Source organism: Exophiala xenobiotica (assembly GCF_000835505.1).
Source record: "Exophiala xenobiotica strain CBS 118157 unplaced genomic scaffold supercont1.2, whole genome shotgun sequence".
Taxonomy (NCBI): domain Eukaryota; kingdom Fungi; phylum Ascomycota; class Eurotiomycetes; order Chaetothyriales; family Herpotrichiellaceae; genus Exophiala; species Exophiala xenobiotica.
In genome coordinates, this window is record NW_013562493.1 from 2424724 (window position 1) to 2451941 (window position 27218).

Consider the following 27218-nt stretch of genomic DNA (forward strand, 5'->3'; position numbering starts at 1 on the left):
ACAGGTACTCCGTATAATTACATCCATCCAAAAGAACCATCAAACTCCCACACCACGTCGCCTCGATCCCCAAGCCTGATCTCTTCAAAACTTGGAACTATGCCCGACTCGTAATATTGAACCAACCTTTCCATATCGTCGTCGTTCATATCGTTGAAGTCGTCAGTGCTCCATTTATCACAGACTTCGCTCATCCAGCCCATCCTCTTGCTGATGTCTCGTGTGCCCTTTCCGGGTGCGACCATTCGGAGCTTTCTTCTGAGTTGCCCTACTCTCTTGATGCTGTCGCCGGTCCCCTTTGGGAGCATCTGGCCTATTTGTCTGCGAATGGCTGCTGCCATCCTCGGTCCGTTGCCGTTCGTCGACACCATGATTTGAAGTGGTCCGTCGCGGTGGACACTGCCAAAGTAGAAGTCGCACTCCGAGGGGACATCGGCAATATTGGCGGGCACTTTGAGTTGCTTGCAGTATTTCCATATCCGTGTAGATGCGTCCGGATCGTCGATTGCAGTCAGGACCATTGCAACTTTCTTTTGAGGTTCGAGGTCAAGGGGGAGGAAGACGCGGTCCACATGCTTGACCTGGCCCTGGTCGACTCGATATGCCACCTCTTCATTGAGACCTTCAGCAGGGCAGACGACAGTCACTTTGGCGTCGGCGTTGAGGAGGTTAACAATGCGACCGGCCGCAACCTGGATAATGGTCAGATCCACATTGTTGATGATGGGATAACAGGAACTCACCTCACCACCACCTACGACAAGGACCTCTTTGCCCTTGATTTGCCATGCGAGAATCAAGGAACCCCCTCCCTGTATCTCTGGAAATTTGGTAGACATGATAATGGCATCATGCCAGCCAGAGTCATGAAGCAAGCACCTGAGAGATGGATGAGATTTCTCACCAATGATGCAGTCGACTCTGAAGCGACCCAGTCACTGACTGATAAGGCCGGCAACACTGGCACCACTGGGCACAAGACGCGGCGAGGAAAAATTGTTGTACGGCGCAGTCACGTGATGCTCATCCCAATGACTCCGGTATTGCTTCACTCACACCTCATTCGTTTGTTTGTTCCACCAGAAAAATAATCTCGACACCCATATGGATTGACATGCGTTGACTGACCTCGCAACATCCACTTCATTGCTGCCTTCAGCGCTCTTTGCTTTTTCAGTTCTGTCGCGGGGCTCGTTGTCCGCCCATCTTCACCATGAGAGGAGTCAAGGTCTTTTCAGGCCGGTCTCATCCCACCCTAGTCCAATCAATATGTGAAAGGCTAGGAACTACACCGGCCAACGTCGAATTGGGTAACTTTGCAAACGGTGAAATCAGTGTGCAGATTGGGACTTCGGTCAGAAATGAAGATGTCTTCATCGTTCAGAGTGGCAGCCCTCACATCAATGACAGTGTCATGGAAATGCTCATCATGATTGCTGCATGTAAAGGCGGCTCAGCAAAGTCCATTACAGCAGTCATACCCTACTTTCCCTACTCACGCCAATCCAAGAAGAAGAGCCATCGTGGAGCAATCACTGCCAAAATGCTAGCCAACCTGATGGTGGTTGCCGGCGTGGACCATGTCATCACAGTCGACTTACATGCCTCGCAGATGCAGGGTTTCTTCGGAAAGCCCGTCGACAACTTGTTTGCTGAACCTATCATTGCTCGCTGGATCAAGACGAACGTGCCCCACTGGAAAGAAGCGGTGGTCGTCAGTAAGAATGTGGGTGGCACCAAACGAGTCACGTCGCTAGCAGATGCTCTCAAGCTGAGTTTTGCCCTCGTGTCGACGGACAGAGACCGTTCTCGGCCATCCCATCACAGCAACTACTTGATGGACAGCACCATCTTCTTTGATGCTATCGAGCCGCAATCCATACGACTGGAGCATCGCCAGAGTGACGGAGATGATGCCGATCACGCTGACAACGAATTGGAAGATCCTTTCGAGGACAAGCACCGGAATGTGCTCCCTCACCGCAACAAGAGCTCCGCAAAGAACGGATCGAACCGTCTGTCACGCCCCAAGGCAGTCACAATTGCATCAAGCCCCCTTGTGCAGACGACAAGAGTGGAGTCTTCTCCCGCACCTGCGTCGCCGAATGAGTTGACCCGAATCGAGACCGCACCAAGCGCACGCCGTCCCTCCGAATACGAACCTAGTGAAGCCCTGCACGACGAGAGAGCACGCGATGTGATTGTAGGTCGCTTGGTACAGGGTCATCTGGTGGATGACGACCATCCATCACCTGCACTTTCAAGTTCGGCCTCAGTCTCCGGCCTCCCGGGCGATCACAATCTGCCAACTCTGCAAGATAGGATCGATTACGATCCCATGACTGCTTCTTTCGTATCTAACGCGTCGTCCTTTCAACCAGAACATGCACTGGGCGGCTCTTTCGATGCTGCCGCTACCTCCGATGAAGAAGACGAGCACATGAAGCACCCCGGTCTCGAACATACCATTACTCTGGTTGGCAATGTCAAGGATAGGACAGTGATCCTGATGGACGACATCATCGACAAGTCGGGTTCCTGGATAGCGGCCGCGGAGACCTGTGTCAAGATCGGACATGCCAAAAAGGTATACTGCGTCGCTGTGCATGCACTGTTTGGTGACGATTCCTTGGAAGAACTGGAAGAATGCGAGTGTATCGACCACATCGTTGTGACAAATACCTTTCCCATCACGACGGAACGAATGAGGGAATCGAAGAAGCTGATTGTGATCGACCTTGCCAATCTCCTAGCTGAGGCGATCCGTCGTAATCATCACGGAGGTAAGCCGCATAAAGTCATCATCTCGGGAATGTTCGCTCACTCAATGACGCGCAGAGGACATGTCGACCATGTTTCGCTTGAGTGAATAGGTCAAAGGGCAGTGCGCTGTCGGTTCTCGTGCGAAGGCCACTGCCTTCCCCACTCGTCTTTGAAGCGTCAATCTCAGCGTTCAGCTGTCTCACCATACGCCGACGTAGCCGGGCATGCTTCCCCTTGGAGGCGGAAGCAGATGATTCTCTGCTGGTCCTACGGAAAGTTGTCGACGGGGCAAGTTAATTCGTGGACGTAGTATGTCGTCGTCACCTCGATTACTACAGTATCCCTGTAGACCTGCAGAGACCTGCAACTTGTCAAACCCGTTTTCGGATTCTCAGCCACATTTTCTCTTGACTGCAGGCGATCAAAGAAGCGGACAGGGTGGAATTACGGTTTTGTCCAACCCCAGACTTCTGAGGATTGTTACACAACATCATCATGCGTTTTCTCGGCCTAATGGAATGTGTACATTATCAAAATATCCAAATATCCAGCCAGCCTCCGATTACGAGATATTTCTCCCGAGTCGAGGGTTTTTGCGAATGCTGGAAGTGGGAGATGCAAACAGCTACTCGTACAGCTCGCGATCAATAGAAAATCTTGCAGCTCGTCCTGGATCGGCGTGATGTATCAACATGGAGCTCTCAACCGCATATAGCTGGCTGCACAATCACTCCGATCTGCGAACCCCTGTGCTGATAGCCTATGGGGCTGACTAACGCCTCAAACGCCTGGGATCCTGGGTGCTTGCAAGGGTCCGGTTCCGCTTATACGGGTTCGCTAACCCCCCGGGATCGATGTTCCGGAACTCCTTCAGCATACTGGGCTTAGGGTGTTCCTGTTTGCGCGTTTAGGCTCGATCGCCATGCCCTGACCAGCGATATTCCCTGAACCGATGTCAGTGGATCTTTGCCATCTTGCACATGGAATGGCTTGTCGCTTGTGTCGCAAGTCGCCTCACGACTTCCTTAGCTTCCTGTTTCTGTTCCTCTGTCACTCCTTCTACAACGTCGTCGCCAGCTGAGACCGTCCTGATACTTCTGAAAAAGTATAGCATTTCCGGCATCAGGGACTTGCAGGGCTATCAGCGACCCCCACACTACGTCCCGGGGATGTCAGTTCACCCCACGCCAGCGTTTCTTAGATGATTGAGTGCGTAAGTCCTTCGAAGACAGTAAGAGACTCAGAGTCCTGGGGCTTTTATCTTTCATGCGAGGCTTTTCGAATTCACGAACTAGGGGCTTGAGATCCTTGCTTCCGACAAGGTTCCCTTCCCACGGTGAAGGGTCTGTTCAAGGATGGGACCGCCTTGTGGTGCCAATGTCTTCGTCAAGCACCGTGTTCAAAGTTTTAGACTTCGGGTGGAACGCTGCCCGCTAAGCCATGACCTTTCTAGACCATCCTCTGAAGGCAAAAGAAAGGATGGTGACCATTGGCACACAATCTGGAGCTTCCCACTCAAATGGGTCAAATCAGAAGCTTGTCGTGATCATCAACCTTTGATCCGGGGCCGCCATCACCGTTGTTGACGGACATCGGAACGGAAGTACCCTTTGTTTTTACGGTCTCTTCCCATCAACATGTCACTTGAGACTTCTCACGTCCTGGGCTTCATGGGATGATGTTGTGTTATCTGTTCGACCTTCCGTATCTGCCTCACACCCTTCGTTTGTGGAGAGGAATCGATGCCTCTGTCACTTGTCAATGACTAGGGAACACGGGAAAGAGTGACAGCTTGGACATCTTTCGTTTGCATACTTGACATATAAATATCTCGCAGCCTGAGGCTGCCTTTCTGTCGCTACCTATATCGAAACAATACCATCACAAGCTCAGAAATTCAGGCCACTTGGGACTATCATCCGATCTGACATCCAATCCCAACCTCCACCACCCTACACCGGGTATCGTCGATATGAGCTACCCAAAGCGAACGAATACAGGAGTATATCGCACCTGAACCCTGCCATATCACGACCATCTTACTGATATGTCCTTTCTTGCAGCCGGCCAACACACGCCTTAGCTTCCCATACGAAGTGCACCGATGTCCCGGTCATGAATATGTCGGTAAACTCAACGACGGAGGACAAACGACAATGGTGTGGAACTGCCCGAAATGTGCTCGACAAACCCTGAAGGTCTGGGAGTGTCGAAAGTGCGGCCATCTCATGTGCAATATGTGCAACCAGTACAGCCAGAATGTGACAGGCACTCGAGCGAAGGAACAGCCCAAGTACCATGACCGGAAGTACGGTTGATCATTGACACTGTGAGTTGTGATGATGTCCTACGATGTCCAGAGTACTCGTCCTCTGCTAACGATGTCAGCTTCCGACCACCTAGGTGCCGACCTCTATCTAGCTCCCTCCCGGCGACGAACGTACGACCCCAACACCAGAATCATGACGGAGGTGTTAGTGCTGCCTATTTTTGCGAGCTTGCTAGAACCTTGATGGACCTTTAGACACTGTATGAGATACAGTACATCCAGGACTGCATCTTATGGCTTGGGAGGCTTTTCTTCAAGGCACAGGTTTAGACTTATTCCTGTGCATGGCCACCTTTTCAGGCATTTCATATCATTCCCCCTTCTTTTTGCATGGCAGGCGTCTGGAGACCTGGTCGGCGGCAAGCGTGCTAAGTCCTGTGCTTGTGGTGCTGTCACAGGGCTTACGGGATGGACCTCACGGTCTAGAGCTCAATGATCGCTACTGGAGTATGAGTCCAACAGACATCCCGGTAGTACTCGACAATGAAAATGACTGATCAAAACCATCTTCCTGTCAGGTACAATTCCGTTCCTCGCTTTGTTTACACCGAGCTCATCGCGTAGAGTGCTTCAGGTACTATGTATCTTGTTGCTTGTCATCAGAGTGTGTGAGGACTACCTAATGTACTTTTGGGGAACGGGTACTCCGCCTGGCCTGGCCAACTGTACTACTGGTACCTAGACTACGTAGTAGACTGCTGATCGATCCGCGGATCTCGAGCAATAGCAATAGCAATAGCAATGGCGGCCCTGACCTTAGCCCGCCTACCTCATACTAGTAGCTTTAAAGACATTACCTTACTTATCCTACTATTTCGTACGAGTTACTCCGTACAATCGTGGATGCCGGAGCGCAAGCTTGCCGCTTCCAGTACAAAAGTTGGTCCAAGTTTCTCATAGGGGTCCAAGATCGACGGTCTTGTCCAAGACCCACGAGGTCGCGAGTGTGTCAAGTAGTAGACTGTAGGCGACGTCAAGGGACTGTTGAGGTTGAGAGTGTCGATGGCGTGTGATTCGGAGAGTGATGAAGGCATAGCAGCAACATCCGAACAGAAGAGGCACAGAAGACAAATGGATGCGAAGCGTACATTACCAAAAAAAGGACCCCTGGCGGTGCCGCTCGCCAACTGGAACTGATCGACTCGTTACTACTAGTACTAAACCTCTTACGGATAATCACGGAGTGCACGCAAGGCCCTCGCAGGGCAGGGCACTGCTGGGGCAAGGGCAAGGGCGATGTGGGCAACCTCATACGAGTAAACACGGCACCAGCTGAATTGCACTGCACTTGAAACGGGCGAGTACTTTACGGAGGAGTCGTGTAGATCCCTTTTGGGCCGGTGATAGACGAGTCGAGCCCCCCGGGGGGGTGTGTCTCTTATTCTAAATTGGCAGGCTGCACAGGGCGCACCCAGCCCTTGGGGATTTACATACACTGTACTGTACGGAGTACCTCCGTAGTACCAGACATGTCAAGCTTTTTGCCGATCTTTGTCAGTTACCTAGGTACTCTGTCCGGCGAGTTGGTAAGTATCCGTAAACCGCACAGTCAATCCCCAAGGCTGGCTTGCCCCTGTCGTGCCTGTGCGAATTAGGGATGGGATGAGGCTGTCAGGCAAGCCGAGGCGAGACAAGACAGCATTACTCGGAATACGGGAAGATCAACGACCAGGCCGAGTCCTCACCATAGATGGTTACTACTACTAGTTATTCCAGCGTCACCATGTTGTTCTTTACTTCTCGAAAAAGTTCTACGGAGTACACGAGCAGGCACACCTCCTAAGTGACAGTGTCCCGGCCACGGAAAGTTTATTCCTCGTACTCGTCTGGCTTCGGTTCTCCTTATCGTGTCACTGGGCACCATGACACGTAAATTCGGCAAAATGTCCCCGCCCGATGTCCTCATTTTCGGAAGCAAAAGCGAAAGCGAAAGCCACGGCAAGGGATAAACCCGTACGGAATACGAGTAGTTGATTCGTGTCAAGGCAGTCAGTCTGGCGCTTCTTGCAGGAATTCATCCCTTTTCGCGATAAGAGCTTCCAGTGTCTGATCCAAAGCAACGGCGTCGTATAGGAACCGACTCAGCAAGGCCTTGGTTGCATCAAATTCGACAGACCCAAGTTTGACGGCAACAGTCGCCATATGTTTCGAGAACCATCGATCTGACAGACCTGCAGGTGTTGCTGCCGTCGTCGTCGTCGTATTCCCGGAATCGACAAGCGCCAATTCTTCACCCACAGCACCGACAAAGAACAAGAAAAGCAATGCCTCTCCGTGTTCCAGACAGGCAGCGTCTGTCATGCTGCGCAAAAGCCGAGTCAGTGAAATTCTCAGATGATGAAACGGGATGTACACGGCGACCCTCTCCCAGGCGCACAGGAAGATGACGCGTTGGCAATATTCAATTGTTAGACAAAGCGATTGTTGCAAGTCGACGTTGACAGCGCTGTAAGATTTCGCTTCCCATGAAGAAGATTCCCATCGGGGTATGTCATGGTAGAGTGAAACGTAGTGAGCAGAAACAGCATACCGCCGTACGAGGATCCATTGCTGAATCCCGTCGCTGAGCATGGTCGACGTCTGGGTCGCTCGTGTCGAGGTTCGTCCTAATTGTTGAGCAAGGTGTCCACCACAGAGCACTTCTCGATGGCCTTTCAGATAGTGCTGCATTCCGAACGAGATGTCAGGATGGACTGGTGAGTCCTGCGACATGTAATCCTCCAAGTGCAGGGTTGACGAAAGCCGGGAAGATGCCACGAATGGTTGCTTTGAACAAGCGCCAGGATCCCATTCCGAAGTCGAGAATCTCGGCCGCTGCAGGACCCCATGAGCAAGCATTGTGTCGAGCATCACGAGTCTCAAAGCCAAAGTTTGATCGAGACGGCGTAAGCCACCTAGGCGACTGAAAATGGTGAACATGGCTTTGGCGTGAAGGTCGCACTCGTTGACCTCCCCAGCAAAGAAATGCATCATGGCAGCCAGGTAAATCGCTCTCAATGTTCCAGGACCGAGGATGGATTGAGCCATCAAGCTTCTCAGCGAAGATAGGCACGCAACTTTGTGCTCGTACGCCATCGAAGATGCCTTCCTTTGGTCCTGGGAAGGAGGCATTGTTCGAAGCATGTATGTCAGTGCACTGGCGAAAATCGCATGAAGTTGCGTCCTGTCTGCAACAGCACCACGAATTTCGGTGAGCCACATCGAATTCGTCGTGATAGCCAATCTAAGACTCTACCCAGGCGGACACAATACCATGTAGAAACGGTGTTCCCAGAAGCGAATGAGATCGTGATGAAGTGCAGTGATCGGAAGAGCTGCAGCAGGAAAGGGGTCAGAGCTACCATTTCCCAGAAGAGACAGCGGGTCCACAGAAGGATTTCGAGCCGGGCCGCGGAGCTGTAAAGAATTGAGGTCAGTGGGTGGACATGGTACGGCTACGTTGCCCAGCTGTGATAGACCTACAGGATGGTCTCGAATAAGTCTTGTGGTTTGCGCTTCTTTGAGTCTTTCTTGAGCAGCAGGAGCGCGTCCTGCACGCCATGTGGATGTAGTACTTTGTGGCGCAGGAGCGCGTGGTTGAAGTCTAGTTGATATACGCTCACTGTGAAGCGGAAGCTTTTGTTTTGGAGCAAGGGTGCTGAAGGAGCTGCTGCTGGCTCGAGGCCAACGTCTGGAAAATGTATCGTTCGGCTTGAGTACCTTGTCCCTAAGCCTTCTTTGCCATCGCCTGTATGGCGGTTGACATGAGATCTGACGGCGAAATCCTGATTCTTGTCTCGAACGCCGATGTCCTTGGCTTCTTTGTTGATGAACAAGAAGCTGTCATTATATACCGAGTCGTTTCCCATCGCCACTTATATCTTATGAGGACCAGAAGGGGATAACGGAGTATTAGGGACACAGTAGAGACGGCATGATGTGGCTGCGAAGAAGTCCGACCCATCCACCGTCTTCAGTCAAGCCACATATCGCTATGAATGACGGAATGGCGTAAGATCCATTGGGGAGCTCAAAGAATGGACGATAGTTCTTGAAGGGACATCGGGCAAGAGGAAGCGACCTCTCATTCTCAGCATGACTGAGCCAATGCAGATCGCTAAAGCAACAAGGTCAGCATGATAGGCAAACCGGGAGCGTCGTGGTGGTGAACCGTTTGGAGTTTGGAGCTTGTTGAGGCTGAATGTCGTTAGTTAGCGACGACTATGCCAAAAGGGTCAATTACTTCATGGATACTGATGGGATGCTGACCCATTTATCGAACGTACACCCATGATAACGACTGCGGATGAAGAATCCCTACACCATGATGACATTGACGCCATTGAGGCGGTATGATACTTGATGAACAATTGACAAGTAGCCAATACGACGCCCAACGACTTCATTCATTCACCTCTTGCAAGTCCACCAGATGAAGGCTTTTGGGAAATTACCCGTTTCTTCTCCACGATCATGAGAACTCCCGACCCTCAAGCACAACCGGCGCAACAAGAGTCCAACTGTAAATAGCATAACACACCCAAGCACTGATAATCTTGATCCAACTTGCCCAGTATGTTCGACCAACAGGGGTGAAATCACTCGAATTCTCGGGGTCCATTTTCTGGGTCAACAGAGTGGCCACCCAACAGGTCGCCATGAGGAAGATGACGTGGAACAGGCTGTAATTGTATTGCGTGCCTTGACGTTCATCATCCTTTGAGCTCGAAGAAGTCTCATCCTCTTCGTCGGAGTCTTCATCCAATGCCGAGGCAGGAAGTGCTCCGCTTTCGACTGCCGCCCTCATGATCTCACGACGTGATGCCGGTTGTTGCGTGACAAGACCGTGCTCATATTCGTCCTGGCTGAGCTGAGCATATTTCGTCTTTGCGCTGTTCGTGCCCATAGCGAATCCCTGCGTGGCTGCTCTTGTTGTTGTGTATGCAATAGTGAGCATCGTCACAATAGCACCAAGAACAACAGTGGTCGTTCTTGCGCCTCGGGCTCGAACAAGAGGATTGCAGTGCTTGTCGTCGGGCTCCATACATACGGCGGAGAATGTGAGGTATGTGCAATAAGCCGCAACCATAGCAGATTGAGCCAACCCCGCCTTGGGATTGGCCTCCTGAATAGTCGGCTGGACGCTGAGGATTGTGATGACAAAAATCATGATCAAGTTGATGGTAATGGCCGTGATGTTCATGCTGCAACCACTGCTGGCGAAGAAGATGTACATGACGATTGTCATAGCAAAGGCGGCCAAATACATGCTCAGGCTTGACCCCATAAGCAAGACTTGCCATAGCCTGTAATTTGGCCCATCTCCTTCGTCAATCTTATCCTGGCAGAGTTCGGCCCAGGTATGTGCGAGATCGACCAGCAAGACAAGACCCAGAAGAACAAAAAGCATGGCTCCGATGTAGGCAACATAGTTTCCCCAGAAGAGGAAAAATCCTTCCGGGATGAGGAAGGAGATGACGACGAAAGCGAGCCATGTCAGTATCTTCGGACCCCAAAAGCCATTTTGTAGACCTGATCGCGTATCTTTTGTGCTTCGGACGCCGATGAGAAGGATCGAGAGGATGAGGTGAAAGAGGGCAAGGGCGAAGTTGATCCTTTGGACTGCGAAGTAGCCATAACATTCTGAAGAGCCGCATTTGAAGTTCATATAGTCGAGAGTAAGATGTTCGAGTTTCCGTATAGCCCAAGGAGTGAGCATTATCCAAGCGAGGATACTGTTAACTAATAGTATAACGGCATAGGCCAGTCTGGTAGCGATCGATGACCTGAACTTGGAGACGCCACATGGACCGCACAGCATCGAACATGATGCGGCACCGCAACATGACGCTCCCACAGACCATAGTGTCGCTGCAGAGGGCAGCACAAGGGCTGGAATCGCAAGGACAGCCCCCATGGTGGGAGTTCGTCAAGGTCTCGTGACGGAGGTGGAAGAGGGAGAAGTGCAGAAAGTCCTTCGAATATTGGCGCCAGGCCAAATCAATGCTCGCTCAGTGATATGATTGATGTCGACCGTATGAGACTGGCCTATCTGAGGTGTACAATATTGATCTGACAAAACTGGATGGATGTTGATGGCAAGGTTGGATGAGAAGCCTCGAAGCGCAGGCGGCGGCGGCAATGGGAAGGACCGGGACTCGGCTAAAGGGCGATGACGATAGTGACATAGTGGGATTCGAGGAAGGTAAGCCGGGATATGGCCTGCCCTCATTGGATAAGTCGATTGACGCGCAATTATTCGTACTTGTCCGACAGCCGGAACTGAGGCCGATAATTGATTGATTGATGGATTGACACCAGCAAGTGTTCGAACCGTTCGTTATCTTGTTCAACTTGCCACTTCCTGTGCTCCTCAGGGGTGACTACTTCTCTCCCTACAAGATGAGCTGGTGACGAGACTTCCCCCGCAAAGCGCCAAAACACCATGCTGCTCTCTGCCGACCCTCAGAAGAGGGCGAGGATAATTACCGTCATTGCATGTACGACAATTGCCCTTGCTTGCGGCACAAACGTATGTGGCTCTCTCGGCCCTGCAGACAACATGACTGACCGCGTTACTAGTATGGATATTCAATATGGGGTCCAAGTTTCGCTGCCCGTCTCAAATTGTCCGCTACCGACAGTAACTTGATTGTACGAAGCCCAGCCTTCCATGGGGGAAAGAGATAGACTGATATGTTGGGAACATACAGGGGACCATTGGCAACTTGGGAATGTACGCGTTCGGTATCCCCTCTGGAATCATGGTAGACGCAAAAGGTCCAAGATGGGGTATCGCTCTGGGAATAATACTGTTTGCCGTGGGATACTATCCAATTGCCCAAGGTACCAACGGAAATGCCCGGTATTGATATGAACGAGACTGACGGCATGATGTAGCATACGAAGCTGGGCCTGGATCGTACAGCGTGGGCTTGATATGCCTTTTCTCCTTCTTTACTGGAGCTGGCAGCTGTACAGCATTCACAGCATCCATAAAAGCTGGTAGGAGCATTGTACCAGCTTATCGAGCCATCATTGACTTGAACAGCCGCCCTCAACTTTCCCGAGTCTCGGGGAACAGCAACAGCGTTTCCACTGGCTGCGTTCGGACTGAGTGCTATGTTCTTCGCGGCTATAGCACTGCTGCTCCCCTCCGGCACCTATAACTTCCTCATCCTGCTGGCTACCGGGACAGTCGTGCTACCGCTAATTTCATTCCCATTCTTACGCGTCCTCCCACCGCAAAGCTACCATCATGTCCCCCAGCAAGACCGTCAAGTCATGCACAGGACCCGATCATCAGGAAGTCATCAATATTCTCCTTCCGAAGAACCAGGTGCGCCTCCAAACATGCACAAAATCCCATCCTCAACCAGCACAGAATCTCAAGACCCCGAACCGACCCCTGACTCCGGGGACGAGCATTCCTCCCTCATTTCCAAATCCTCCATTGACGGCGCCGAAGACCTTGAAAATTCCAAGCACCTTGCATCTGACAGGAACCGTGAATCCCCACATCTAGACATTAGGGGGTTCGCTCTACTACCTCTTCCGGAGTTCTGGCAGCTGTTCTCCATGCTTGGCCTGTTAACCGGCATTGGCTTGATGACCATCAAGTAAGTGCGCCAGTTCCCCCGTAGCGATTCCCACTGACCTGTCTAGCAACATTGGCAACGACGCGCAAGCTTTGTGGAAGCACTTTGACCCGTCTACCACGCCAGCCTTCATCGAAAAGCGCCAAGCAATGCACGTCTCGATCCTCTCGTTCTGCAGCTTCACAGGCCGTCTGACCAGCGGCATCGGCTCCGACTTCCTTGTGTCAAAACTCCACCGCTCTCGATTCTGGTGTCTCTTCGCCTCAGCAATCATATTCTGCCTGGCACAACTCGCCGGCACTGCGATAGCCACTCCAAATCTGCTGGTCCTCTTATCCGGCCTGACGGGCTTTGCATACGGCATGCTCTTCGGTGTCTATCCAAGCCTTGTTGCGCACTGCTTTGGCGTGCACGGCCTCAGCCAGAACTGGGGCACAATGACGCTGGCGCCCGTCATATCCGGTAACATTTTCAATCTCTTGTATGGACGCATCTACGATAGCCATTCGGTCAAGAATGAAGCAGGGGATATGGAATGTCTGCAGGGCCGAGTGTGCTACAGTTCGGCGTACTGGGTCACCTTTTGTGCGGCGGTTCTCGGCGTGGGATGCTGTCTCTGGAGTATCTGGCACGAGTACCAGGTCCACAAAGTACGCGAGAGTAAAGAGCGGGTGGGTGACCATGAGCGGACGGCGTGAATCCGAATCTTGGACTGGGTGCCTGTCTGCCTTGCCGTCGTCGCTGTACGATTGGACGAAGGTGCTTAACTTCAAAAACCAAAACACCGTTTAGAGAGCATTTTGATATTTGGCGTGAACATGAACATGAACATCAGCATATAGATACGACTTGTGGAGGCGACATCGTAAGCTATCGCGGATGCCTTGTGTAGATTCATATAGAGCGATAGTACAATGGGCATTTGTTGGCATGGGCTTTGCGTGTCAACTGATGGGTGGTTCGATTTTCAAAATCATCAGGCATGACAACACGTCCGCGCTTATCTCTTTTCTCTGTTTGGTTTCAATTCATGGTTCCCGCTTCTCGCGGTGGGAAAAACCAAGTTAACGCATATGGAAAGGGGTTCCGGTCGCATGATCAAATCAGCTCGGATCGGATAAGAAAGGATCGGGATTGAAGTAGGGATAGAATAGGCGAGGAACTGAAACGAGCAGCACAGCCCATTGCAACTGGTCTTGCTTCATGCTTCTTGCTCATGCTCATGCTCAAGAAGTAAGATTGGGATTTAAAAGTACTAGTATGGAATACCAAAGATCCCAACGATATTGAGGCCGCGGTCGTGGTCATGGTCATGGTCATGGTCACGATGCCGAGTCCGCGGGACCTTTCAAAGAGGGCCAAAGGCCACCGCGAGTGCTGTCCGTAGAGGAGAGTGAAAAAAATAGTATAAGTCAGTACTAGTAGACTAGGGTAGGCCTCAAGCCATACCACATACCACATACCAACTGGACCCGAAAACGATGTCTCACAGCCGGGCGCTTCGAAGAGCTTGCGTACATTCGAGAGTTCCATGTCCCTATAGTAGTCCAGAAGTAGCGTTGTCTTCGCTCTGAGGGATGCAGAGCGAGAGCGAGAGCGTGAGCGTGAGCGTGAGTACGAGTATGAGTATGAGTATTGGTTGACATTGAGGATACCATCCATAGCCAAAACCATAACGCCGGTCATTTCCATATCACCACAAAGTAATGTAGTCTTCCCTTTGGCTTTGCCTTTCCATTTCCCATTTTAATATCATCGTTCCAAGCGCTGAACTGAACAGCGATTTCAACTCCTTGTCGACGCCCCAAAAGATGGACCATTATGTGCCGCCTGGTGAACGTTACAACGCCAATTGATATTCGACGCCTCCGCAATGCAAGCTCTTGCAAGTCTTTCCAGCCATTCTGATTCCACATTATAATGATTCCAAGATCATGTTTTATCCACCTCCGCAACAACCCTCATCACCGCCGCTGCCGCAGAGGCTTCTTCCTGCGCTGCCACCGACGGATCCATCGCCAGATTACTCGGGGTGGCCGGGGTATTTGCAGGCAGTGCCTCCATTTCGGCAATTTGTTTCTCCAACTCTCGAATGCGTTGTCTCAGCAGTTGATTCTCCCTGGTTAGCATCGCTGTCTCGGCTTGATAGAAGGCACTCTCGTCACGGAAACTGTTCCTTCGAGCATTCTCGATTGGCGAAGGAGGCCAATCGGTGCCGGTGCCCAGGCTGGATTCATGGCCTGGCAGTGGCCTCAGAGCGGGTGACCGGCTTGCGCTAGATGGGTCGCGGGAAATGCGTCTTGTCGGGGCCTGTGGGTTTGGAGGAATAGCGGGGTGAACGGAGGGGAAGGATATAGAGCGCTCGGAGGCGGGGGTTTCGTCGTCGAGGACGGCTGTGCTGTTGCCTGTTAAGGCCGAGTTGAGCTGTGAGGAACGTCGCGAGTGGTGGTGATGATGGTGGTGTTGGTCGTTGCTCTGAGTGTTCCGGAGAGCGTCGAGTTGGAGTTGTTGCTCGCGAATCATTTGGAGCATGCGGTTGACTTGGGCTTCCTGCTCTTGCTCGAGTTCGTTGTGGATCTCGCCGAGGCTGGGTTGGCGTTGGTGGTGAGGGTCGCCAGTAGCGATGGCGGGACGGCCACCGATGGTTGGAGGGCTGGCTGAGACGAAGCTGTGGCTCAGGTTCAGACGGGGGTCGTTGCTTGAGAGTTCGCCAGGACTGGGGAGGGAAGGATCATTCAGGTTCAGGCTCAAGGCAACTTGGGAGCGGCGGCGGTCGCTAGGCATACGGCCCAGGAGAGGGGAGCCGCGATTACTTGTAGAGGAGCGTCTGGAGGATTCATTGGCAGCATTTGTCATGGCGGCGCTGGCCAGAGATATCGAGGAGGCTCGTGGAGAGGGTGTTTCATTGCGGTTGGGAGGGGAGGTTGCGGTTGATATTGAGCGCGGCTGCATGGGTGAAGAGGACATTGATCGCGATGGTGGGAGGGAGTTGAGGTCTGGAGGAGCCATGGTAGGGATATACTACTAGGCAGAGATGAAGTAGTGATGGGAGGGTACGGGATGAGTCAGGCCACAAAGAGATGCGAATGGCAATACGGCAGCGGAGGCGAATGCCAGGTGATGACACGAAGAGCTTGGCATGTGAGAGGAGAAGAGCAGAGGTGGACGAGGATGAATCAGCGTTGAGCCATGAAGGACGGAGTAGAGGTACGAGGTGTTGTTCATGAATGAGTGAAATATGCAGTGGTGTTTGGAGGACACGAATATGTGAGATACGGTCAGTGTGTTCTGTACGGAGTAGTCTGTAATCTGACAATTTCTCCAAGTCACGGCGAGAAGCTGCGTCACAGTGTCTGCAGTCTGAGGTCTGGAATCTGGCGCCTCGAAGGTCATGCCAACGGGAGAAGAGCAGGAGACGAACAAAGTCGAATCTTGTGCACTTTACCACAGTACAGAGGCATAAGGATAAGGTACATAAGGTCGGGCGTCGCTCTGACAATGGGCTCATACGAGTCCTGTGATTGTCGACAACAGACTGGTACTGAGGAGTACGTCATGCGAGAATCTCTCACACTCACTCCCAGCGTTGATCCAGTTACCTCGAGTGCCTCGCTACTTGCACGGCAGTTAAGTTAGGCGGTTAAGTAGGCACGCTTAGGTCACTAGAATGGGTGGTGATGCCTGAAGTAGCCCCGGTGATGAGCTAAGGCCACTCACTAGCCACTAGGCACTCACTAGGCGTCTCTAGCCCTCGCTGGCCCTCGAGTTGTCACGAGTTGTTTACCTTTTTCTCCAGCTCGGGCCCAGAGAAATCAAGCTCCTACACGCTCCCACCAAATCACCAGCAAATCATCCCAGCCACTTGTATTTCGTATTTCCCTGCAACATCAACATCCCAGCCTCCCCCTCCGTCACTCTTGTTGTTGTTCCCTCTCCGCACACCCGCCGCGGTCGCAATCACTACGTAGTAGTTCTCCATCCATCATCATTGGCATCAACAACAACATCAACGTTGTCGCGACATCCATCCCTCGCATCTGTACATTCAGATATCTCATCATGTCGGCGCTGCCTTACCTCCAGAAATTGCGCAAGAGCGATCTGACCGAGTTCGCCGAGACGACCAAGCTGCGAGAGTAAGTCCAGCGAACCCGCCCTTCCTTCAAACGCGTCGTTTCCAGTCGCTACTCGTTGCGCATGATTGCTGACATGTACGCGACCGCAGCTATGCCAGTCTGAAGAAAGCCGAACTCGAAGTCGCGCTCGACGAGCATTTGCGCAGCAACTCGACCACCTATAGCAAAGAACCTTCACTGAACGAGTACTACAAACGTCTGGGCAGTACCTCGAGATCCCCTGTCAAGAGAATTGCCGAGAAGGTTTCCGACACGGTCAAATCTGATGAAGAGACAATGGCGCCTCCCAAAAAGTCGCGGCGCAAGACCACTTCTCCCACAGAAGAGACGTAAGGAAACAACATGTCGAACGCGCGACCAAGCTAACCCTCGCTCAGAACCGACACGGATTCGCCGGCCAATGCTCTCATTAGGCAGCCAGCCAAAGAGATCGCGCGTCGTACTTCCATCTTGACCTCGCAAATCCCCATCCCACCATCGCCGGCGGTGGTTACAGATGCCATCGATCAACAGACGCGTCGCATGCGCGCTTCCATCTCCCAAGCTTATGACAGGACGCAAATCCACGAAGTCGCTGATCAGGCCCGTGACTACCTTTCATCACCATTGACCGTCACCGTCCTAGCCATCCTGCTTGAAGCATACGGCCTTCGCGCCCAAGTTCTACCCAACAAGTTGTTGACTGAAGTACCAGCCATTCCCTACATCAAGTCGACTAAGACACCAATCAATGTGCCGGATCTCTTCCTGCTGCTAGACTCCAAGTTCTGGTCACCGTTCTCTCTGTGGACATTGACATCATTCATTCTTCCGGGATTGATTTCGTACTTCATCAATCTGCCACTCAAAGCTCACCCGAGTCATACATACTCGACGCGCCGAGCAGCTCTCCAACATAACACGCAAATGCAATTTGATCCCTTTATTTTCAACCTCGCCAAGGGTTTGATCGCCTACTTGGTCTACGCCCAGCACTTCAACATTGCTGGCCTTTACCAACACTTCACCATTGCTACGGTCAATGAGAGCATACTGGGCGGATACTTTGCCATCCTTATCAGCTCAGGCCTCGGTGCAGCAGTCAGCTTGTACGATGCTGTGTTGAGGAAATAAAGCTTGAAGACTGCACAGGTTGGAGAAGATGAAAGACAAGGAATGGCCAAATCACTTGCGCGTGTTGGTTTTTGCGGTGCAACTATACAGTGCTCAGATAGGAGGGAATGTTGGAATACGTCATTGATGAATTATGAGGCTCTTGGTGGACATCAATGGCGTTTGAGTGGTCCTGTTCGTTCAGCTTCATAGGTTAGTTGGGATGGCCTATACCCCCTGGCGCTGGTTTGGCGAGGCGTATGTCTGGTGCATACGCAGCGTTGGATGGAACACGCCTTCGTTTAGATACAAGTACAATCATGTTGATGCTCTTGAGTCTCTTTCGCTTTGACGACTCGGACCGTTCGTCTAATATTGGCTTCAGAGGAAGACAAAACGGCAGCAAGCCATCCGGTTCGAGGATGGTGTTAACAGACACTACTACACAGTATTCACCCTTCAGAGTGCAGTATTGACTCTCTGAGCTGTCTCAAAAGGCACTGTTCGTCGTCACCTGAAACTGTGGAATCATTGAGATAACCTGTCACTCCTGTTGGGGGCTACCACAATATACGAATTACCAAGGGTCTCACGGCAACGGAGGTCCACGCAGCTTCGTCCGTGATAGGGCTCTTCTCTTCCACACCGTAACAACCCACCGGGACATTCAATTCAGTCCACCACTACGGCCCAGCAAGCTATGATGCCAGCACCGGAAGATATCTACAAGAATGACGTCGACTTTACCACGCTGGCGCTGCAGTACCCTGACTTTGCAAAGAGGTGAGAAAGAATTTCTTAACAGGAACTTGCCGTACAAGCAAGTGTGCCCGCAAGATGTGCCTGGGAAAGGGACAGCGACACCTAGAAAATTGTGTAGCTGGAGATCCATCCCAAGAATTACAGAGACAGGACCCCGGCTCGAATAGTATTGTCATACAGGTTTTCGCTGACAAAAAAATCCGGGGCTATATACAGGCTGAAATCAAACCGCCAACTTGACTTCTCGGACCCGGAGAGCGTGAGGTAAGCTATGCTATGCTATGCTATTGTTGTACATGCAGGAAAATCGAAGAGCAGAGAGCTACTACCATACCCACAGGGGCATACCATCCTTCCAATACCGTGCCGGTGCTGTGCTGTACTGTGCTGACGCTTTCTCAATGATTATCCAGACAGCTCACAAAAGCTCTTCTACACCGAGACTTCGACCTCTCCATTGACTTGCCTGATGACAGGCTGTGTCCGCCCGTATGTTATTCGAATTCCTTCCCAACTTTCAATAACCGCCTGCTTGAATTTAGGTACCCTACTAACCGGTCGGAAATAATAGGTCCCCAACCGGTATGCATACAATCCATGCCTCTTGTCAATGGAAGAAAAGGGAAAAATCAGATAAACAACCCAGATAACTAATTGCATATTGTGTTTCCACTGCAGCTTCAACTACATCCTGTTCATCCAGCGTCTCCTCGATACCACGGCGCCTGATTTCCACGACGGCTACGACCCCGACAGACAGGTGATCGGGCTTGATATGTACGTTGTTGGGGAGACTCGCCCCGTCACCAGCCCCCCTCTCCAGGACGAGACGAGACAAGACAGCGTGTGGACGTCTGTAATACGCTTCCAAGACTGAAACTGACACATTCTGCACTACATACAGTGGAACAGGCTCTTCCGCCATCTACCCGCTTCTATCCTGTCGTCAGCGGCCGAAATGGCTATTCCTCGCCACCGAGATCGACGACACGAATCGGAATTATGCGTCGAAGAACATCGCGGCGAACCACTTACAGTCACGTATCAAATTGATCGATACCGACATGAGTGGCCAGCAATTGATCCCGAGCACAGAACTGGAACGATTTGACCGGTACGTCGTCCCTAATGTGCGACTCTCCCAACACACGTCCGGCAAAATTGGCCGATCCTTGGATTGATACACTTAAAGGTACATAAGTGGCTGACACTTCACGTATTAATCTAGGCTCGACATTCTGATGACGAATCCGCCATTCTACGAGTCCGAAGCGTCCATGCTAGCCTCGGCACGGTCGAAATCCCGTCCTGCAAACTCCAGTTGCACAGGCGCACCCATCGAGATGATAGTCCCTGGCGGCGAGGTGTCGTTCGTCAGTCGGTTGATTCTCGAATCCGCCCTTCCCAAGAATCGATCTCGCATCCAATGGTTCAGCGCCATGCTCGGTAAACTCTCCAGCGTCGGCAGCATAGTGGACAAATTGCGGGAAAAAGGATGCACGAATTTTGCCGTGACCGAGTTCATCCAAGGCCAGAAGACGAGACGCTGGTGCGTGGCATGGAGCTGGCTCGGCTTGCGGCCCAGCATGGCTGTAAGCCGGGGCGTCGTTGGCAGTTCTGGTGTTGAGAAGAAATATCTTCCTGCTCCGACAGAGATGGAGTACGACATGCCGATGACCTCCATGGACGGGTTGTCTGTGGCCGAGAAGCGTGTGAACGAGGAGATCGGCAAGTTGCTGGGAGCCGGGGCCGGAGTCTTGTGGAAGTACGTACACGCCAGACGGGCTGGGATGCTGATGAGCAAAGAAGGTGATGTTTGGAGCAGGAAGGCCAGACGGAAAAAGCTGCACCATCACGACCACCAACATCACCAGGCGGAAGACGTGGACCAGGAGATGAAGGATCATTCCGTGGAGCAGGAAGACGCTGAAGACGCTGAAGGCGAGGGTTCCAATGACGAAGACGAACTAGACAAAGAGCCCGCGCTCGTGGTACGCATCGAACTCTCCACGCCTTCTTCCGAGTATGGTTCTTCAAGCAATCAGGCAAAGACCAGAATCCGTATCCGACATCTCCAGGGCCACGATCGGGTCCTGTTTGAGAGTTTCTGCGGCTGGTTGAAAAGGAAGGTGTCGTAAACAGCAAACGGCAAACGGCACCGGGGCATGCGCCCAACAGCAACAGTGGCTCTCTCTACACAAACCGCGTCTGGCCTGGCCTGGGCCATGCGGGAGTCTCATATTTCCATTCAGAAACGAATTCAGCTATACTGTACGTCTGAATGACGCGCTCCGCATATCGAGAAGCAGAACTTGACTCGTGGCGTCGCGTTGCGTTGATCGATTCAACAGCGTGTGTCGCTTGGGTTCGACGGTTCGAGGGTGCGAGAGGTCTCAAACTGCTCTGGGGCGAGCAGGTCGAACGACGTCGAGGCCTTTTCTTTGGCCCCACATGCAAGACAGGCGTCAAAGAACTGCTTGGAGTGCCAGAAAAGAGCTGGGGTCTGATGGCCTGTCCAGAGGTCTGATACGACCGCAGGCTGTCTCTGTGTCTCGATATCAGATAGACCCCAAAAGGGAGGGTTGGAGCCAAGCTGTGCGTGCGCTTTGTGTAACGTACTTTAGGATAATTCGAGATATTGGGGCGGAGATGCTTTGAAAAGACCCTGGGTGTTATTGTTCAAGAATCCGCAAAGTAGCCGTTGCGAAAAGGCAGATGATGGCGGATAGCTGACTCCCCAGTACTGCCGTAGACTGGCAACCAACGTTACTCGCGGCGTCCAACCTTCTTACATGGTCGATGTTCTGTCGTTTTCTCCTGCTCTGCTCTCTACTCCCTAACAGCGTCAATCTCGCCCTTCAACCTCTCCCACGCCTCATTGCCCTCCCCTTCCCCTTCCCATCGCTTCCCTCGTCCAGCCACCCTCCTCCCCGCGCTCCTCGCCTTGAACCTCCACTTGGCTTCGACTTGACCGCCGGTCCTCTCGCGCTCCATGGGTCCCAAGTCTCTGTACTTCCGCATCAACCAGACCGTCTTATCGACCACGCCAGCCCACTGCGTTTCAGAGACATGGTCGAATTCCTCCGCCATCGAGACCGACGTCAAGAACGACCGCCAACTCTTCTCCGCATACAACAGGGCTTGCGCGGGCCGAGCGCGCCAGAGCGAAATGTCGGATAACGAACCGTAAAGTGTCGGACTGGCCGTGGCCAGTGGCGCGATCGAGTTGTCGACCAGCGTGAGGAACGAGCGTGGTAGATGGGGCAATTGTTTCCCACTCGAATTTGTTGTCGTCGAGTCTTCCCTGCCGGCATCTTCTCCTGCTCGCGTCCTCTGATCTTCCTCCTCAGCATCACCACCTTCAACATCATCCACATCTGACCCGGACGCGGGATACGTGAAAGTCTGAGTGATGTACTCGGTCAAAACCCTAAGTATCGCCGTATCCACGGCGCGTTCACCTTCTTTCTTCCCTCTCAATTCAACCACACGCCCCATCGCCTGGATGACTTCCCCCCACGGCGTGCCCGCGCTAGGCGGTATACTCGCCGCGACTGTCAGATAGTTATCCCAGATTCGCGCGTCGTCCCTCTTGAGCGTCGCCGCACGGCGCAAGGCCCGCAGTGCTTCGCGGACATGTCGGTACGGATCGATCTGTTTCTTGATACTACTCGCATGCTCGTTCTCACCTGCATCTGCATCTGCATCACGATCTGGCGGATCATCCGTCACCGCACCCTCTCCGCCGTTGCCAGTCGTCGATATTCGCGCAGCACTAACATCATCCTCCTCCTTCTCCTGCTGGACATGGACAGGCTTAGGCAATCTCAGCAACGCAACCGCCAAATTGGACCAGCTCTCCGCATCGCCATCGTCAAGCTGGACACAGCGCGTAAAGCTCTCCACCGCACCCATCCAGTCTTCCAACTCGAGCTGCACGCACCCCATGCTGAACCAACTCGTCCGATCGATTCGGGAAATATTCAGCGCCAGAGCGTATGCCTCCCTGGCCTTCTCGAATTCGCGCCGTTTAGCATGATATCGCGCCAGCGACCGCTGCGCCCGGACATATCTGTTACCCGACACCGTCCACGCCAGACTATAATACTCTGGATGCGCCGTGATGTCGCCAAGGATACACAGCAGTCTCGGAGCGTCAGCGGGCGCCGGCGAGCGCAGTATAAATTCGATTTTCACGGCCGCAGCAGACTCAGACTCGTCAGGCGTCGTCGTCGCCACCGTGTCTTGGTCTTTGAAGAGTAGATCCTTGAGGAGGCGGACGGCTTCAGATTCGCGGTCCGTCGCGGCCAGACACAGGGCAACTTCGGCGTGCATTTGCAGTCTCTCATAAATCTCCAGCGCGGTTTTCAAGCCGCCCATGTGCGTCCACCGCGCGGCGAGTTCGGCTTCGAGTTCCCAGCGCAAGGGTGGGGAGAGTTGATAGATGTATCTCAATCGTTCCGCTACGCTGGCGGATTCGGAGTCTGCCTCGGACTCGGACTGGGTGGTCGAGGGTTGAGATTTGGGCAGGAATGTCGTGATTGTCTTCTTTGCTGGTTGCTCAGACTCGACACTTTCGCCGTTGGCGTGCTGAGAGGCAGAGGAAGATGCAGATGCAGATGTTTCGGCAATGACCTGGTCCACTAGTGCTTGCAGTTGGAGGAGGCCGCGTTCGGCGGTACGAGCGCGGTATCCTTCGATGCGACTTCGGACGAGTAGGGCCTGCGTGTAGACCTGCCAGTTCGAGGAGCCGCCGTCGAGGACGCGCATCGCGTAGGGCAGGGTTTCTTCGCGGACAAGGCCGTCGGAGGGTGACGTGTTGGAGATGGAACTTGCGATGGCCAGGAGGATGATGCTGTCGATGGGGGATAGGAGGGGTTGATTGGACGGGTCGAGGGACGAGATGGAGGATGGGAGCGAGGTGTCGGGAACGGTGTGGGTCATTGTGTTTGAGGTCGGGTGGAAAGAGATCTCTTCGAGGAGAGTGTCGTCGTTGAGGGGGACGTTTGCGGGTTTTGTGGATTCGTCGGTGGAAGCTGGACCTGGTGCACGGTTGTCTGACTCCGTATCCGCTGGTCGATGAGATACCGTCGTTGACGGCGGTGGAGAGGTAGTAGTGGCGTGTGTTGAAGCACTATCGTACTGGGGATCGTCTGGTCGAGGCGATTTCTGCTCCTCAGCATTGTGGGTGTTCTTCGCATTGCTGTGCTCTGCGTGCTCACTGTCGCTACTCTTAGCCAGTACGACAAGCTGGCTCGTCTCTTTATCTTGGAATTTCGTCCTCTTCCCCAATGCGCCGGTCAATGCGAACTGGAAGTTTCGTATCGTCGCGGCTCTGGCAAGATCCGCCCGCGCAAGGGCGTCGTCTCCATAGTACATCCTCACGACAGCCCGTTCGATCAGGAACTCGACGAAATGCTCCTGCGCGGCCGCGGCGTGAGAAGCAAGGCGGGAAGCGAGTTGATGTTCTAGGATTTCGGCATCGGCGTACATCTCGTCGCGCAGAGTCGGCGACTCTTCAGAAAGGAGTTTCTGATGCCAGAAAGCCAGCCTGAACCGGGCTCTTCGGCCGTTGAAACCTGCATCCGCAAGCGTGGGATCTGACAAGATCACTTTCGCAAGCCAGAAGAGTTCGATGCATGGCGTCAACGGGTACGGCCGGCTACCGTCGACGGCGAGATACTGGAAAAGCTCTTCTTTCAGACTTTTCAGATTGTCATCGCGATACGACTCGGGGAACACGACTCCTTCCGGGTCAAAGTTTAACGGTGGACCTGTAACGTTTGCTTGGAGAAATGCTTCGAGCGCGGTATATCCAATCTTCATGAACGAGAGGTGATTCATGGCATCGTTGAGGAGGAACTTCAGCCGAGAAGTGACACCGCTTATGAATGGCGTCTTCTCCGCGTGTACGGCGTCGAAACCCAGAAGCTTTCGTGTAAGTGAATGGTGCAAGACCTCAAGGAAGGATGTGCCATTTTTGGGATAAGGGAATAGGTGGTCCATTGTTGTACTTTGACTGTCACTGGGGAGGAGATTTCGTCCCGGCGGCCTCTAGCTAAGAATATTCGAGGAATAGTACTGTGGTCAGGATCGGTCCACTCGGGCGAAGAGAATAGTCAATGAATGTTAAGCTGAAGATCCCTGTCCTTGGGGAGACATTTGCAGCGTGGTTGAATGCTTCGACTGGGCTCTGAACCCTATTTCTTGATCGAGCGCAAAAGTCTAGGACTCGATAAAAAGCGTAGTCGTAGTAAGCTCTCCAAAGATTCTCTCTCTGTCAATGGTATCTGGTTTCATAAGGTCGAATTCAAAGTCTGATCCGCGGTTGTCAAGTAAAATGCAGGATAGTCCCAAGCTGGAAGTACAGTATGTGAGCGAACTGTTGTAAAGTGAAAAGTCAATGAAATGGGTATCAATTGCGTAAAGAATCAGCCGAAACGAACGAAAGATCCATAAGCCTGTGGTCGTCCAGTCACTCGTCCAGTAAATCGTGGTGGTTGATACTGGCTGATGCTGGTTGATACTGTAACTTGGTGGCTTTTCTTGGTTTTCGGGTTTTGGTTTGGCGGGGAAAAAGAGAAAATTTCAATCACGTGTCTTGATTCTTGATTCTTGATTCTTGATTCTATTTCTCGACGTTTTTGTTCTTTCTCTTCTCTCATCGCATCCTCTTCCATCGCCATCTTGCGAGTCCTTCGGACTAGACCAGGCCAGGACCAGAACACCATTGCAATGCCGCTATTGGTACAAGAGCTCAGTTCAAGCCAAGCCAAATCCAAGCCAAATCAATCCAATTCTCAATTCGTCCGTATTGTAAATGAGGGTATCTGACAGAAGTTGCTCAAAGGCGTCCGAATTTCCAAATCAAAGTCCACCATAAAAGATATTCGCATTTGCAGTTTCCTGCCCGGTTTCTCTTTATATTCTCTTCCCCGTCCTGCCAGCCTGGGCTGCCTTTCTTTTCCTGTACACTTCTCTATACTTCATGCGGCCGATGGTGCCGAGACCAAACGCCAGGAAAAACAAGACCGTCCAAGCCATCGTGACGATAAACCCGACGGGGAAGATTCCAAAAGTCGTGCCTGGCAGGACAAAAGGTGCCGCGGCGGCGATGGCAGCAGTCGCCACGGTCGGTGTGACGAGGCTTGTCTTGAATTCGCCGCTGAACTTGCCCACCACGAACCATGCGCCGTCATCAGCGGTGATGTTCCCGCTAATGATGCTCTGCGACGAATCCACGGCGTTGAGCTTGACGTCCGGCCACATCAAAGACATGACTTGCGTGTCGTTGAGTTTGGTCAGGTCCAAGTTGGACTCGAAGTTGCCGACGAGGGAATATTGCTGGATCTCAGCCATGTTGCCTTGTCTTCCCTCCAGCGATCTTCTCGTCCTCCTCAGGTTGGTGACTGGTTGGAAGGTAGTACTCGTAGGATAAATGAGGCCGATCTGGATATCGTTGGCTGCTAGGCCGGAGAATGCTCCCGAGGGCGCAAACATCTGGTATAGTCGAAGATCGGCTTCAAAGTTTTTGTTGGTGGCATCGTAGGATAGGATGTTGTAACAAGCCGCGAACCCGGCAGGGTTGTTCACTTTGGTGAGTTTGCTCAGCGCATCGGAGCAGGCCGTCGCGATCGTTGCGTTGGTCATGTTGTTCGGCGTCGCTACGTTAAGAACAGGGCCGGAGGACTGTGGTTCTGGTGCTCGCCGCAGAATTCTGCTCACATCTCTTTCGATCTGGTTGAGGAGGTGCCTCCGTCGAAGTGCATTCGGAAGATGCACGACTGCCTTGGCCGAGATGAGATCGGCCTGGGCCATCACCATCAAGGTGGAAATAATGACGTTGGCGAAGTGCATGGTGAATAAGGGACGAGGTTGGGAGACGGAAGGTTCGAGATTGCTACAATGGTCGTCGAGACCGGTGAACAGACCAAGCACGGCTTGATCGAAGAAATGAATGTAGGCACGGCCAGCGACTGCCCCGAATGAATGTAATGAGCTCACAAGAGAGAGGGAGCGTGTAGTTGAGAGGGGATGAAAGAGAGAAAATGGCCTGTGCGAAAGAGAAGGTGGTCTGAGTGCTGCGAAACTCGTGGTCGAAGGGGAGGGGCTGGACCAGTATAAAACACCTACTGTCAAGAAAGCGATCCATCGTCAGGGACGTCTGTCGGATAGACGGGGTCTGTGTCGAGTCTGTCGGCCAACCGAGGCCTCGGGAGGAGGGTATCATCGGTGCTCGATCTGGGATTCCACCATAAGTGGTATGGTGACAGTGGGTTTTCCATGAAACATGCTCCAGAGCACGATCAGCGTTGCAGTCTCGCAAGGCTTTGGCGTGCCAGAGTAGTCTTGGAAGTGTCGCAGAAGAGCTCGCATGGAATAGAGCGAGATACTGGCAACTCCGTAACCGTAGAAAGGGAGCGAATCGCTGGCCATGGTCAAGCAGTGGGTCAGGGCCAGAGACAGGGGTAGCTGTGTTGTGTCGCGCTTGATACTTCCCATTGGCCTCTTAACCACCAAAGGCATTGACATAAGACAGGGTCGAGCACCCTCAAGAGT

General features: G+C 52.6%; 10 protein-coding genes across 14 annotated transcripts; 4 read left to right on the forward strand and 6 right to left on the reverse strand.

Moving 5' to 3' along the window:
- Positions 1–17: 17 nt before the first annotated feature.
- On the reverse strand, positions 18–839 carry PV05_03102 (uncharacterized protein; the record flags this gene model as incomplete). Its single annotated transcript, XM_013463727.1, has 2 exons — positions 18–692; positions 744–839. 2 exons carry the CDS (start codon positions 837–839, stop codon positions 18–20), a joined length of 771 nt encoding a protein of 256 aa, XP_013319181.1.
- A 248-nt stretch (positions 840–1087) lies between these two features.
- Positions 1088–3569, forward strand: PV05_03103 (uncharacterized protein). The gene is made up of 2 exons (XM_013463728.1): positions 1088–2783; positions 2839–3569. The coding sequence occupies exons 1-2, from the start codon at positions 1214–1216 to the stop codon at positions 2871–2873; spliced, it is 1605 nt and encodes a 534-aa protein (XP_013319182.1). The 5' UTR covers positions 1088–1213; the 3' UTR covers positions 2874–3569.
- A 3302-nt stretch (positions 3570–6871) lies between these two features.
- PV05_03104 (uncharacterized protein) lies at positions 6872–8940 on the reverse strand (the record flags this gene model as incomplete). Its single annotated transcript, XM_013463729.1, has 3 exons — positions 6872–8255; positions 8345–8488; positions 8555–8940. The coding sequence occupies 3 exons, from the start codon at positions 8938–8940 to the stop codon at positions 7082–7084; spliced, it is 1704 nt and encodes a 567-aa protein (XP_013319183.1). The 3' UTR covers positions 6872–7081.
- Positions 8941–9542: 602 nt separating this feature from the next.
- PV05_03105 (uncharacterized protein) lies at positions 9543–10988 on the reverse strand (the record flags this gene model as incomplete). The annotated part of the gene is made up of 1 exon (XM_013463730.1): positions 9543–10988. One exon carries the CDS (start codon positions 10986–10988, stop codon positions 9543–9545), a length of 1446 nt encoding a protein of 481 aa, XP_013319184.1.
- Positions 10989–11360: 372 nt separating this feature from the next.
- PV05_03106 lies at positions 11361–13668 on the forward strand. Of its 5 annotated transcripts, none has more exons than XM_013463731.1 (7): positions 11361–11603; positions 11654–11725; positions 11785–11917; positions 11972–12076; positions 12123–12410; positions 12456–12690; positions 12737–13668. In XM_013463731.1, the coding sequence occupies exons 1-7, from the start codon at positions 11517–11519 to the stop codon at positions 13365–13367; spliced, it is 1551 nt and encodes a 516-aa protein (XP_013319185.1). In that variant the 5' UTR covers positions 11361–11516; the 3' UTR covers positions 13368–13668. The 5 variants fall into 5 exon arrangements, with proteins under 5 accessions (XP_013319185.1, XP_013319187.1, XP_013319189.1 ...); XM_013463733.1 differs by having other exon boundaries at positions 12597–12690; XM_013463735.1 differs by having other exon boundaries at positions 12123–12690.
- Positions 13669–13864: 196 nt separating this feature from the next.
- On the reverse strand, positions 13865–16054 carry PV05_03107 (uncharacterized protein). The gene has a single exon (XM_013463736.1). The coding sequence runs from the start codon at positions 15676–15678 to the stop codon at positions 14602–14604; it is 1077 nt and encodes a 358-aa protein (XP_013319190.1). The 5' UTR covers positions 15679–16054; the 3' UTR covers positions 13865–14601.
- A 674-nt stretch (positions 16055–16728) lies between these two features.
- Positions 16729–17918, forward strand: PV05_03108 (uncharacterized protein; the record flags this gene model as incomplete). The annotated part of the gene is made up of 3 exons (XM_013463737.1): positions 16729–16805; positions 16895–17134; positions 17183–17918. 3 exons carry the CDS (start codon positions 16729–16731, stop codon positions 17916–17918), a joined length of 1053 nt encoding a protein of 350 aa, XP_013319191.1.
- Positions 17919–18597: 679 nt separating this feature from the next.
- PV05_03109 (uncharacterized protein) lies at positions 18598–20797 on the forward strand (the record flags this gene model as incomplete). Its single annotated transcript, XM_013463738.1, has 7 exons — positions 18598–18680; positions 18876–18923; positions 19073–19148; positions 19231–19241; positions 19338–19436; positions 19564–19773; positions 19888–20797. 7 exons carry the CDS (start codon positions 18598–18600, stop codon positions 20795–20797), a joined length of 1437 nt encoding a protein of 478 aa, XP_013319192.1.
- Positions 19752–25179, reverse strand: PV05_03110 (uncharacterized protein). The gene is made up of 2 exons (XM_013463739.1): positions 21279–25179; positions 19752–21204 (listed from the first exon to the last, which is right to left on the reverse strand). The coding sequence occupies exon 1, from the start codon at positions 24663–24665 to the stop codon at positions 21489–21491; it is 3177 nt and encodes a 1058-aa protein (XP_013319193.1). The 5' UTR covers positions 24666–25179; the 3' UTR covers positions 19752–21204; positions 21279–21488.
- A 66-nt stretch (positions 25180–25245) lies between these two features.
- PV05_03111 (uncharacterized protein) lies at positions 25246–26869 on the reverse strand. The gene has a single exon (XM_013463740.1). The coding sequence runs from the start codon at positions 26514–26516 to the stop codon at positions 25581–25583; it is 936 nt and encodes a 311-aa protein (XP_013319194.1). The 5' UTR covers positions 26517–26869; the 3' UTR covers positions 25246–25580.
- Positions 26870–27218: the final 349 nt, after the last annotated feature.